The sequence below is a fragment of the Motacilla alba genome, chromosome 7, assembly GCF_015832195.1.
Source record: "Motacilla alba alba isolate MOTALB_02 chromosome 7, Motacilla_alba_V1.0_pri, whole genome shotgun sequence".
Lineage (NCBI taxonomy): Eukaryota > Metazoa > Chordata > Aves > Passeriformes > Motacillidae > Motacilla > Motacilla alba.
Window position 1 is genome coordinate 24665836 of NC_052022.1, and position 12698 is coordinate 24678533.

General features: G+C 39.3%; 1 protein-coding gene across 19 annotated transcripts in view; it reads left to right on the forward strand.

The window, feature by feature from the left end:
* The window catches only part of ABI2 (abl interactor 2), a 65612-nt gene that overhangs the window by 46150 nt on the left and 6764 nt on the right, over nt 1-12698 (forward strand). For 4 of the 19 annotated variants that reach the window (XM_038142961.1, XM_038142970.1, XM_038142964.1 and 1 more), the window contains 5 exons: nt 923-1047; nt 1961-2146; nt 4679-4837; nt 9168-9254; nt 9576-9749. In XM_038142961.1, coding sequence (XP_037998889.1) covers nt 923-1047; nt 1961-2146; nt 4679-4837; nt 9168-9254; nt 9576-9749 — 731 coding nt within the window. The remainder of the gene's footprint in view (nt 1-922; nt 1048-1960; nt 2147-4678; nt 4838-9167; nt 9255-9575; nt 9750-12698) is intronic. The other 15 variants (XM_038142980.1, XM_038142965.1, XM_038142967.1 and 12 more) reach the window with 7 other exon arrangements.

Sequence of the window (12698 nt, forward strand, 5' to 3'; positions counted from 1 at the left end):
GCAATCTCATTGGCATGATGAGAATGAGCACTAATGAAACCAGAACAGGGAATCATGTTAAGATTATTCACTTAATCCCCTGTTCACCTCAGTTACAGTGATCTCACTTAGAGTACTTAATGAATTACTAAGATTGTGAAGTCTTTCAAGGAGGTAGATCATGATGCTACTTTACTAAATGATTGCCAAACTGGGGGAAGACTTTGTACACAGCTTGCCTTCTACATGTTGAAGGACTGCTTAGATGCTGATACTTGACATTTTTGAACAGTCTTTGATGTTTATAGATGGAAGAGCTGAAATTGTAGCATAGTGTTTTGGGGATATTGATAACTTCAAATATAGATTAAAGCCAAACTGCTTTACCAGGGCTTCTGCAGAAGACTAGTTTTTTTCCTAGGATAATTAGTTTCATGATGTGATAGATCTAAATACTTTCCTTGAAATCTTTACTTTTTAAACATAATAAGTACTTGAGGATGGCTAAACAAGTGGACTTAAAAAGATAAGAAATCTGAATTTTACTATCTTACAACTTTTAGGCTTTAGTAGTCTCATATGGAAACATATGAATCACAGTCTAAGCACTCCATACGTTTTAAAGTTATAGGAAAAAGGTCTTTATTTCCTCTGTAGGGGCTTAACAACCCTGGAATGATGTGCTTTCAACAAGGTTCTGGAAGTGCTTCATTTTTGGCCAAGTTCACTAAGGCTAACTTACTGAAAAAAAACCTCTTGTGTTGTAGTCAAAGTGGAGAGTTTCAGGAAAGCCCAGCTTTGTATGGGTTTATATCATCCTTGTTTCTTTTCACCTGGTCCCTGTTACTTCTCTGATTTCGTAAGATGCCCTGTGAGGGATCTTATGTTTCAGCATGATCATTCAGCATGATATTCATACCCTGGTTACTTTGGTTTCTTACAGCAGCAGTGGCAGTAGTGGAGGAAGCCACCCAAGTAGTCGGAGCAGCAGTCGAGAGAACAGTGGAAGTGGAAGTGTAGGTGTTCCCATTGCTGTTCCCACACCATCTCCTCCTAGTGTCTATCCAGGTAAATGGAAACTTCTTGTTCCTCTTTCTGCTTCATTGTTAACCTTGAGCATTTGCAGTTTCCTAAACTCGAAGGGAAGCCCGGAGTTCATTGCTATTGATAATATGAGTTTGAATCAAGTAGTATCTTCTCTGAGAGTGTCTGATGTGCTGTAATGTTCCTTTTATGAATTAATCTGTTCATCAGAATTTTTTGCCTGGCTGCCTGTGTGTGACAAGGTAGGACACAGCAGCTTTTTTAGTGGGCTGAGGGACACTTCTCCCTTGTCCTTTTAAGCAAATACATGTTTTTTCATTGGCTGTTTATGCAGATACATAGAAGCATGTTTTTAGAAAATTAGATTGAATGAGAGGCAGGCACAGAGTAAATCTTGAGTACATCAATGCAAGCCTGAATTGTCACAAAGAGATACTTGCTCTTTGTAATGGCCCCAGACTTTCCAGAAGTAGGAAGTGTTAGTAGTAGTACTTTTTCCTTTGCTCAGCCTTTTCAGTGAAGAAGAGCCTGTAGTTGGCTTGCAGAGAAGTACATGATGCTTCTGAAACAAAGAGCTGGAAAATTTTTTGTTTCCTCTTTATATTTTCTGATTTATACAAAAGCTAAAAACAGCCATGCTAGAGATTGGAGCACAAATAACACAATGCAAAGACATCTTTAAAAAGTAATACTTTTCACTGAAAAGTTCTGGGTTGTGTTCCCTTCAGACCTGGAAAGAAGTGGATTTGCTTGACCCTCATTTACCATCTACACAGGAATGAGCCTTTCTTTAACAGCGCCATTGTTTTCTCATCTCTTGCATTCTGAAATACTGTGCTGCTAATAAATAGCTAACACTGAATAGTCAGAGGCTTTCTCTAATCCTTGCTAACATATCTCCTTATTAACTCCACCTCTTCCTCCTCTCTTCACTCAGCCCCTGCTGGCTCAGCTGGCACTTCTCCCCTTCCTGCTACCTCTGCTCCTGCCCCCACTCCTCCTGCTCCTCCTGCCCCTTCCTCCGCTGCCCCAGATGCTGCTGCTGCTGCTGCAGGAGCTCAGCCCCTTGCTGATGGCTTCACCTCTCCAACTCCCCCTGCTGTTTCTTCCACACCCTCTGCAGGTGAGTGTCTGCTCCAGCTGCTGGGCAGATGAACCCAGATGTGATCATGAACCAAGGCTTTGCAAAGTTAATTCAGCAGCAGTGATTCATAATTTAAAAAAAAAAAGTTTAATTATAACTAGAAAATATCTTCTAATACCCAACTATAAGGTCATGGTTACAGTAGACAATTCAAGGTGTGCTGATTTTATTAACAGCAATAATTTTATAATTTTATAATTTTTACAATTATATAATTCACTAAATCATAATTTTATTTCTGTTTGGATTCTGAAAATGTCATAGAATAATTACATTTGGCAGAAACCGGCACGGCTAGTTCTGGGTCTTATTATTCTCTTTCATAAATGCAAGTAAAATGCATCTAGCAAAGCATAATTTATGTAACTGGTTTCTTCGATGCTGTCAAATGACAAGTCTCCCTTTAATGAACTGATGAAAAGGGCAAGGGTATTGTGTCCAGTATTAGGTAAAATACAATTTTTTATTATGCAGACTACTATTGAAGCATTTTATTTTCATATGTGGTAGGTCGGGTGTATATTGCAACTTCCTTTTTTTAGTGCTCAGTTTTCATTTTCTCATGTGCTGAAGTTGCAGAGTGTAGCACTTACCAACTATAACACTGTCCTGTATCACCTTTTGATGAGGAGATTGCAGTGTAAAGATCTCCTTCAGACAGCCAAATTCACAAGTAGCTACCTGCATGCTTTGCTGCTTTATGTTATGATGGAGGCTGCTTACAGGGGAGGGAGTTGGTTTGTGGGTTTATTAATAGTCATCTCTAAGTAAAAATTGCACCAGGTTCCAGAAGCATTCTTGAAATTGCATGTAGTTTAAAGGGCTGTGGCTCATATAAAATTAGAAGATATTTTGACTAGAATCTGTAACTGTGACCAGAAGTTTCTAAAGAATGATGAATTTTGATCTGAGATGATCCTGATAGCTAAACTACTTTCATGAAGATGAGCTGTGGCATATGCAGCCTCAATCAGTTTTCCATTTATGATGCACTGTCAGTATCCCAGTTCTTAAGCCATGTTGTTTCTATATTTTTAACAAGTCACAATCAAGCAAAGATTAATCTTTTAATGTCTGTAAATTCACTTTCACAATTTCTTAAGAGAAATTTCACACTAGTTACTATTTCTAAGAACTTTTGTTTCCCTGTTTTATTAGTGATGTTGCTCATATGGTTTGTCTGAAATAAAGTATTTTAAGAGTGATAGGTGAGTGACTTATGAAGTCACAGCTTTTGGTCCTTAAAAACCTCTTAGCCCTCTCCCCTCTCTTCTCACCAATTTCTGCAAGTACATTAAGTAACACAGAGAGACAGAGACACACACACATTGAAAAGACACATCAGGAAAAATGGGAAAAAGCCTTTATAGAATGGATTCTTTCTTAGCTGTTTCTTATCTGTAAAAGGTGCATTTTTTTAATATGGTACACCACATTATTGGTATAAAGCAGAGGGAATGTGACGCTGTAGTTCATGCATTTGATTTTACAAGCAAGTAGCAGAGCAAGCAACTTGTATTTTTATTTACTGACCTAGTGAGAAGTTGTGCAAAGCAAGCAAAACGTAATGAAGAATAATACAGGTTTTTTAAAATTTGTACATTCTTTTGTTCTGTTTCTTTGTTTACTTCTCTCCTCAACCACAGTGACCATCCCTTCTTCCCTTGTTTTCTTGAAAACTCTCAAGTTTGCTTCTAGGACAAATGGTGGAGGGAGAATAGTTTGTGGGGTGTAGTAATGCATATGGGAATAACAAATCCAGCTTACTGTTATATGCAGTATAAAATCCAGAGAATTTAATGTGAGCACAGAAGATACCTTGCTTCATTTATTGCTTGCTGGGATTCTCAATCAATGTCTTGAATACAGAAAGTAATGAAAATGGAAAGTAAGTTTCTGAGGAGTTGTTTTAATTGACAGCTCCCTTGAAGAGGGTCTTCTAGTTTGACTTCATTTATTCCATCTTTCAAGCAGTTTCTAACATTCACTTTTCCCCAGATGATTCTCTGAATAGCTTCTAAGCGACACTAAGATAGCTAGTACTGTGTTTTTCAGTTATAGAGGGTTAACAGCTTTGAATCCTGGAAATGGCCTGCAGTTATTTTTTACATGTATGTTCCTTAATTGCAGAACTGCACCATTTTGGGGAGTTTTTTGCAGGTTCAGAAATAACTAAATTCACATGAAGTTATTGTAATACATTATTTAACATAAATAACCAGATATTATTTTCTTTCAGTTTGAGGATTCGTAGCTTAAACACCTTTGTATTTTCCCACTGACTGTTGTAGGCAGTGCTGAGTGCAGGCAGTTGGGAGAGTTATGTTTTGCATTGCTCTTGAGACATTCGGTGTCCTGCCAGTCTGGCAGCTGAAGTGGCTGACTCCTAGGATGCAGACTGTCTTAAAATAAAGCGCTGGAAACCTTTCCAAACCTTTGAAATGGAATGCAGGTAGAGAGAAGGCAGTCATCATTCTTCTCTTTGCTAATGCATTTCTCTCCCTACCCCAGGTCACCCAGTTCAGTTCTACAGCATGAACAGGCCTGCAGCTCGGCACACGCCCCCGACCATCGGGGGCTCTTTGCCGTATCGGCGGCCGCCTTCCATCACATCACAGACGAGCCTTCAGAACCAGATGAATGGGGGCCCCTTCTACAACCAGAACCCAGGTAAGAAAGTTTGGCTGCTCCACTGAACTCAGCGGTGGTGACACGGTGACCTTCAGCTCTCTGGAGTTTTATGTTCTGTCTCCATTGCAGATCTTGCACTTTCAGTATGTTGCTGGTAGCTGTGCCAAAGCTGCAGTGCAAGTGCACAGTTCAGCTTTTATTATGGCAAGCATCTTAAAAAATGCTGGCTTTGTTGCGAAATAATTTACGTTTGATGTCACAGTCTCTATCAGACAAGCTTTAGTCCTTGACTACACCATGTGCAACACACCTGCTTTGGTGTGGGATAGCTATTTGATTTTGCACCAGCATGCTGATTCTTCGTTAATCAGTCTTTATCTTGCGTGCTTTTTCCTTCTGGGTAATGTACAGTTCCAGCAGTTGTACTTGCTACACTGGGATAGGCATTAGACACCTTGGAGACACCAGTGGTGTTTGGGTGCTGTGTCATCTGCTAGGCCCAAAGTGTTGTTACTTTATGGGTGATCTGCCTTACAAAGCAAGAGGAGACCTTACCAGGGAGTGAGTGTCCTCTGTGTGTCAGCATAAAATAGTTGCCTTTTACCTAAGGAGTCTTTCTTCCTGTGCTTCTGATGGGACCAGGAGGGCTTTATATCAGACTAGGGGAGAGTTTCTCTTTTGACAAAGCTACAGAAAGATGCAGGAGACACACTGAAGGTTTCTAGTCAGGAAATGCCCTATTACCAGCAAAATTGAATGTTGACTTGCAAGTACTACAGTGTGTTGGTTTTTTGTGGTGGTGGAATTTGAAGGGGCTGTGTGTGTTGCTTGGTTGTTTTGGTTTGGTAGTTTTTTTTGTTTGTTTGGCTGGTTTTTGGTTGGTTTGGGTTTTTTTTATAAATTGAGCATTGAACATGGAATTAGGTCAAATGCTGCAATCTGCATTTAAGGGGTTTGATCAGGTTTGGCTGTTACTGTTTGTGAGCTACCCTGCAGGGCGAGCTGAGCTCGAGATGGAAATGAATGGTCCTGCTGGGCACAGGGAAGTGGAGGAAGTTGTAAGGCTGAATTAGAGCCCAGTTGCCTGAAATAGGTCATATTTTCTAAGCACATTATGTGCATATTGAAGGCTGAAGGGGGAAAATAGGCAAGAAAGAAAGAAAGGGTAATAGCAACAAAAGAAACCTTTCAGGATTACAATAAAGCAATTTTTGCAATAAAGACGATTTTCAGTATATCCAGAGAGTTTTTGATGACCGCTGTGCATTTTTTGCTTTAGCAAAGGGATAATTCTCTGCAAGTTGCCATTGCATTGTTAATAGTTAATCATAGAAGATGCCAAATAGACTTAAAATAAATTGCATAACCACAGTTGTCTGTGTATCCAGAAAGAAGGTAATGATTATGGTGATTAGTCATTTGAACTGTAAATCACAAACAAAATACTTCAGTATTAGTGGCATATCTGAGACAATATGAATAAGCAGTTGTAGTAGGAGGCTTTTTTTTTTAATATACCAGCAGAATACAGAATTTATTAGCTTTGCAGTTACACTAGACCAAGGTTTTTTGGAGTTCACCTTGAAAGGAGAGGATGCTCAAGCATGCATAATTGATGAAAGCCCTAAGAACAGAGGCCCTGACGTGTCTGCAAGGAGCAGGTTCAGTAGTGACAGGATAGAGGCCACAATTTTTTCTCAGTATTCCTGAAGAGAGGTAGAAAACAAGTGGGGAAAGAGACACCTTACAAGAGGCCGAGGAGGGTGCCAGCTATGGCTTTTTTGTTGTTTGTAGGCTGTTTGGCAATAACCCAGAACTGTTATTTCCATTGCCATTTTTTAAAATGGTGGCCTCGTCATGCTTGTTTATTCACTTGACAGGAGCGTGAAAGGTACTTGTGTTGCCCTGTTCTGTTAAAAGCTATTTCAAGATAATACAATTTTTCTGCTTTGTGATGAGACCTTTTTAACAACTGAAAAGAAAATATTAAGAAATGCAGACTCTGAATGATCTCAGCGTATGTCTGTCCCAAAGCCACTCTTGCCAGCCAAGCCACCTCACAAGTGCTTTACCATTGCAACTTGGCAGTGTTAAATTGCAATCTAAGCAATACAGAGCTCAGCCCAGGCTGAAACATGTGGGAGAATCTGGGCAAGTATTGAGATGGTGGTTGCACCCCACCCCATTTGTAGAGCTGAGTTCTCACCAGTCTGAAGCAGCCTAGTGGAAGGTGCTCTTGAGCATTTCTGAATTAATTTACAGGAACTATGTATTAAATCTATCAGTGGTCAGTATGGAAGGAAGATAGGAAAGAGCATTTAAGATGATGTTTATGCAGCAGAGGCAAAGTTCTTCTGATGCAGTTAATTAAAAAATAGTAATAAAATATTTCTTGTATTGCCTCTTAGAGGTCAAAAGTAGAGTCATTATATAGCATACAGAGACAGCATTATGATAGTCCTTGCACAGGGCAAAGACTGAAGCACAAACTGAGGGGTTAAGATACTCGAGGAATGATGTCAGCTAGTGTTAGCATCACCATTGTGATTAAACTATGCAACGCAAACTGAACCTGGGAATTTTTTTGTATTTGCTTGGCATGCTTGTCTAGAGTGATTTATTTTTTTCTCCATGGATAGCTCATGAACAAAGTACACTGAAGCGACCAAGGAAACTGGAGCTACTCCCCTATGATAGGAATGGATTGGATGAATCCATATGGTGTTGAATAGAGGAATCATTTTGAAGTTAAACACTTTTCTAGTGTATATAATTGAAAAAGCAGGGACAAGGATGCTGAATTGATGAATATTACTGCTTTTCAGTAAGACATTAAATTTGAGTTCCCTTTTTCTGCTTTGAAAAAGTGCAAGATCAAATCTTTTCACAGCAATCATGGTTACGCTTGAAGGAATTAAATACTCTGAGGTCACGTCATTTGAGTCAAAGAAACTAATCAGAAATACATTTCCATTTTTTCTCAAGAGATATCAATTAAATGATGAGATATTGGAATTTACTTTATATGGAGGTGCTTTTGCAACAAAAAGGATGGTTGCTGTTTGTCTTTTCATGGTGTGGTGTTCTGAAAGAAATGAGAATGTGAGTGACAGAAGAAATTCAAAGCACTTAAGATGTTACTGGAATAAGCAAACAGAAGAAATTTTGAGACACAAGTTGTAAATGCTGGAGAACTCTTTTCTCTTGCTATGATAATGTGAATTAATTCTGAAAAATGCTACATCATACTTGTCAGTTTTCTTACTACCTCTGGAATTAGCCTGAAATTTATTTTGTTCTGTCTGGTAGCTAAATAAATGTACTGGTACATGAAGTATAGACTTCTTTTCCCCTTAATCCCTTTTGACATGATTAAATGTTTTTTGTGTGCCACATACTAACAAGAGAGTTATTATCTGTGCTTCTCCTAAGGTGTGCTGTCTGAAAAATCATCTTGCAACTTGCCTAAAGAATTTTGCTGCATTATTCAAAGTGATGCTAAACTCTCATCAAACTAGTTAGCTGATGTTTTGATTAGATAACTGTAATTCTCATTCCAGGCTTAAACCACAGTTCAGCATTACAGCATTTGCAACTGGCTGAAAGCATCTCCTTTAACTGGGAATTCACATATATTGTACAAAGGCAGCTCTTATTGTACAGAGAAAGCTCTTCTGGTACCAGTGAAAGGGCTCTTCAGAGTTCAGTGCAGAGAAGTCAGGTGGGGAGGAAACCAGGCAGCACATCTGGAATAGGCTCTGTGGTTTGGCAGCAGCACAGTGTGCTCTGTTCTGTCAATAAGAGCAGAAGTGTTGCATCTTTGAGATCTGCACAGTTCTCAAAAGGCATCTTTTTCTGTTTTGTCTGAAATAGCTGCCTCATTCAATGGGGGTTTTGGCCTACATCTTGGAAAAAAAAGAGGGATATCCATTTTCCTTACTAGGGATTCATGGATGCTGTTAGTCACCTCTATAAATAACAATTAGATTTGAAAGGGGGAGGATTATAGGCAGAGAGTCCTCTTGATACATTTTTTAGTTAGGTCTGCCCATAAAGTGCTATATTCTGTAGTAAGAAACTTCATCTCAAGGGAATCTCATAGTCAAATCAGAAAAATGCTGCAGCATGGATTCTTAATGTTATGAAAAAGAGCTGGGTTGGAAATTTTAAAAATAGAGAAATACTCTTGCAGAAAGGATTAGGAATATGCTTAAACCACCTGAGCCATTTTCCCTTAAATGTCAGTGTTTTTATCTCAGCTTCTTGGCAGCCTGCTGCACTGTCTGAGTGGTGATGATGTCTACTTTCCTGTTTGCTGCTTTGTTGTGTTTCTAACTGGATGCCTTTCTCTTTTTAATTTCTGTGGCAGCATCCCTTGCTCCTCCTCCCCCCTCCATCCTACAGGTAACTCCACAGTTACCACTAATGGGATTTGTGGCCAGAGTTCAAGAAAACAGTAAGTTTGCTGCTTCCTTGTGCAATGTTTTATTACTGGATGTGGCTTTTGGATTGAGTTGATGAAAGATTTGTCTGTACATAGCCAGAATTCTGCATTCTCTACTGCCTCTGCAAGTTTGTATAAAATTGTGAGGGGTGGGAAAAAGAAATAATCTTATTGGAGGTACCTGGTCATTCCTTCTCTGAATTTTCCTGTCTCTAGTGTATTTTCACAAGTTATAACTGTTGGTCCCACTTCCATTAATTGGGATAGAGGCTATTACTTGAAGCAGCTACCACGGTTGTAGAGACATTTTCATGGTTGTTCTGTCATGTTCAGTTTCAGATACTCCTCCCCCCCCACCGCCCGTGGACGAGCAGGTGTTTGATGAGTCTCCACCCCCACCCCCGCCTCCAGAGGATTATGAGGAGGAGGAAGCAGCTGTGGTGGAGTACAGCGATCCCTATGCTGAGGAGGACCCTCCCTGGGCACCGAGGACATACTTAGAAAAGGGTAGGTTTGGAGCTACAAGAGACAGTGGGGTACATGTTCCTGCCATCCTGCTTTTGCACATGGAGTCTGCCGAGGCTCCTTCATACCAGTCTTTGGTATTACAGCCTTTCAGCAGCAAAAGAGAAAGAGGCCCTGCCTGATGTGTGTTTATAGTGTCTCTCATACTCATGGAAGGGCAGGACGGGCAGTGTGTGCACGTGTCTTGAGAAACAACTTTCTATTTGAGGAAATAATGATGTTTGAATGATAGTTCTGTTCTGCTTTCCTGTGAGACTTCATGAGCTTGGGAACCAAAATAGTTTATGTAGGTGCATATAGACACAGATCTCTTTTATCTCACATGGGATAGCAAAGCTGTAAAGGAGAGTCTTTAAAGATAAGCTGGAGAAAATCAGGTTTTTAGTCAGAAAATGTTTCCTGTGGAGAACAAAAGTATAAGAAGCCAAACATTGTCTCTACTGATGTAGAGACACGTGCAAAAACACAATTTTGATCTGTACTTTTAAAACTTGATGACCAAAACATCGAAAAGGTTGGTCTGTTCTTAGAAACACTTTTAAAAGTAGTAGAAGATACAATTGCTCTTTCAGCATATGAAGAACTACTAAATAGTAGTTTTAGGATACCAGAAAAAATGAGATACTGACATAGATGTAGATTCTGTTGTAGTCTCTACTTAGGCCATATCTTGAGATTTGACTGCTTTGCTGCATTTGGGAGAGAAGTGCTTGGTTGTGAGTCTTTTGTAGCAACCTTTGAAGCTTTAAAATAAATGAGAAACCTTATACTAAAAGAGGACTTTAATACTCAGAGAATTTGTATACTTTTACTGCTGGGAATTGAAATGCTTTATTCAGCAAAATAATTTATCCTGTGGCAACTTCTTAAGTTCCTATAAATAGTATTTTGCTCCACATGATTTAAGGTGGACAAAGTAGATGAAAGTAAGTAGCTCTTCCAACACATTTACCCCAAATAAGTTGAATTACCAATTCTCAGGACTTGTACTTTTGATATGACCATTCTCCCATTTAAGTTCATAAGAGAGCACTTTTATAGGGTTAGGGTAGATGACCTTTGCAACAGAAGCTGGGACACCAAAGAGGTGTCAAATACAAGAGAGTTGCTGTGTATTGGAATGGGATTCAATATGACCCCATTCTGTAGAGGGTCAAGCAGTGTGGGAGGTTCAGCATTTAACCTTTACCATTAGGAGCTGAGGATGGAGTCTGCAGCTGAGGATGGAAGTGAATAGCAGATCCATTTGAAGCAGATGGAGAAATGTTTAAGTAGGATATAGTTACTGGGGATGCTGAACTTGAGGACACTGCCACATGACTGTAATAGCAGCAGCCAACCTGCAGTGTCCAGGGATGTGCACTGCAGTTTTCCATTGAGCTCCGTGTCTGGACGTGTGGCAGGAAAAGAAAAGCAAATGACCTGGCTCTGCAAATCAGATGAATGGAAATGGGTATCCAGAAGGAAAAATTGCACTTTCACCACTTAGAGAAAGTGTGTGTGTGTATGTGTGTGTGTTCACAGATTCCAGTTGGATAATCAGCCTAGCCTACATTTGTGGTCAGTTGGATATAACAAGAGTTCAGCCAAACTCTGTAATTGTTGAAGAACCAAAGATTACTCATTGGAAGAATATCAACCTAAATGAGTAATTCTGTTTTTTATAACTGCGTTGAAACACATTCAGACAGAAACTAAAAGAAGCCCTGGCTGAGGCTGACAGGGCAGGATGCCACCTCCTGAGTCAGTATTGCTGCTTCCTGTCTCATCTGGAGCCTTTCTTGCAATGCTGGCCTGGACTCCTCATAACTCCAGGCATGTGACAAGCTCACAGCTTGAATGGTGGGACTACAGACTGAAGGATTAAACAGCCTTTTAGAGAGAGGACTGTTGCCAGTACACAAATAACATACTGGAGGAAACAGTGGTGATGTAAAAACAAAACCAGGCTTCAGGTAAATTTTATGAGGCTTAACAAGAAGCAAATTTTCTTCACAAATTTAAGGAAGAGTTTCTTTCTTGTGATCATGAAATAGTGAATCCATTCCATATCCAAAGGGACTAGAGTACACTCAAAAGTTAGGAAGAAAGGAATTGGAAGTTACCATGGTCCTTGGATGATGATGATGATTATTGTTGTTGTCAAGAGAATGAAGAAAAATAGCACAGTGACTCAAGGAAGAAATTTTAAAACCTTTAGAAAGGAATTTTGAAGGACTTAAATTGAATGCATCACATGTTCATACACTTGTTTTTCAAGCTAAAATCATACTTGTTTCTCCATTGGTGTTTTGTTTCTTTAGAATTATATGTCTAAAACTGTACAGAATAAGTTACTTAACAACTGCTGGTACAATTGTAGAGCTAACAATATGTGTTTTCAAAGTATGCTCTAGTCACATGATAAAAAAAAATTCTTTGCATACTCTGATTTTCCACTGGGATTGATCTGTATATTTTATAATCTCTTCTGGATCCAGGTTTCCCTAGTGTTGATTTGTGTTGAGTCCTTTGCTCCCTCAAAAAGGAAATTACCTATTTTCTTTTGCAAAGAATGATGAGTTTAGTAGGACCCTTGGACAGTGCTTTTATGAACACATGCTGTTAATTTTTAATCCTTGCTTTAGTTTAGAGTATCTTTCCATCTATCCCCAGCACAAGATTTTAGGATCCCTGTCCAACATACTTTTTTTTTTTCCTGAGTGGCAGCACTGCTTGTTTGGGAACTTGCCAAGTTCTCAAAGCAGTGATTGCTGCTATTTGGTAAAGTACTCAAGAGTCTGGCATAGCTAACTTTCTCTATGAAACACATAATGATAGCACAGAGATTGGAAAAATGTTATCAATTTTATGTCTATTTTCTGTCATTTCAGGACTGTTCTATTTAATATTTCCAAGTGCTTTGTCCAATTTCTTTGCCTTTCCTAACAA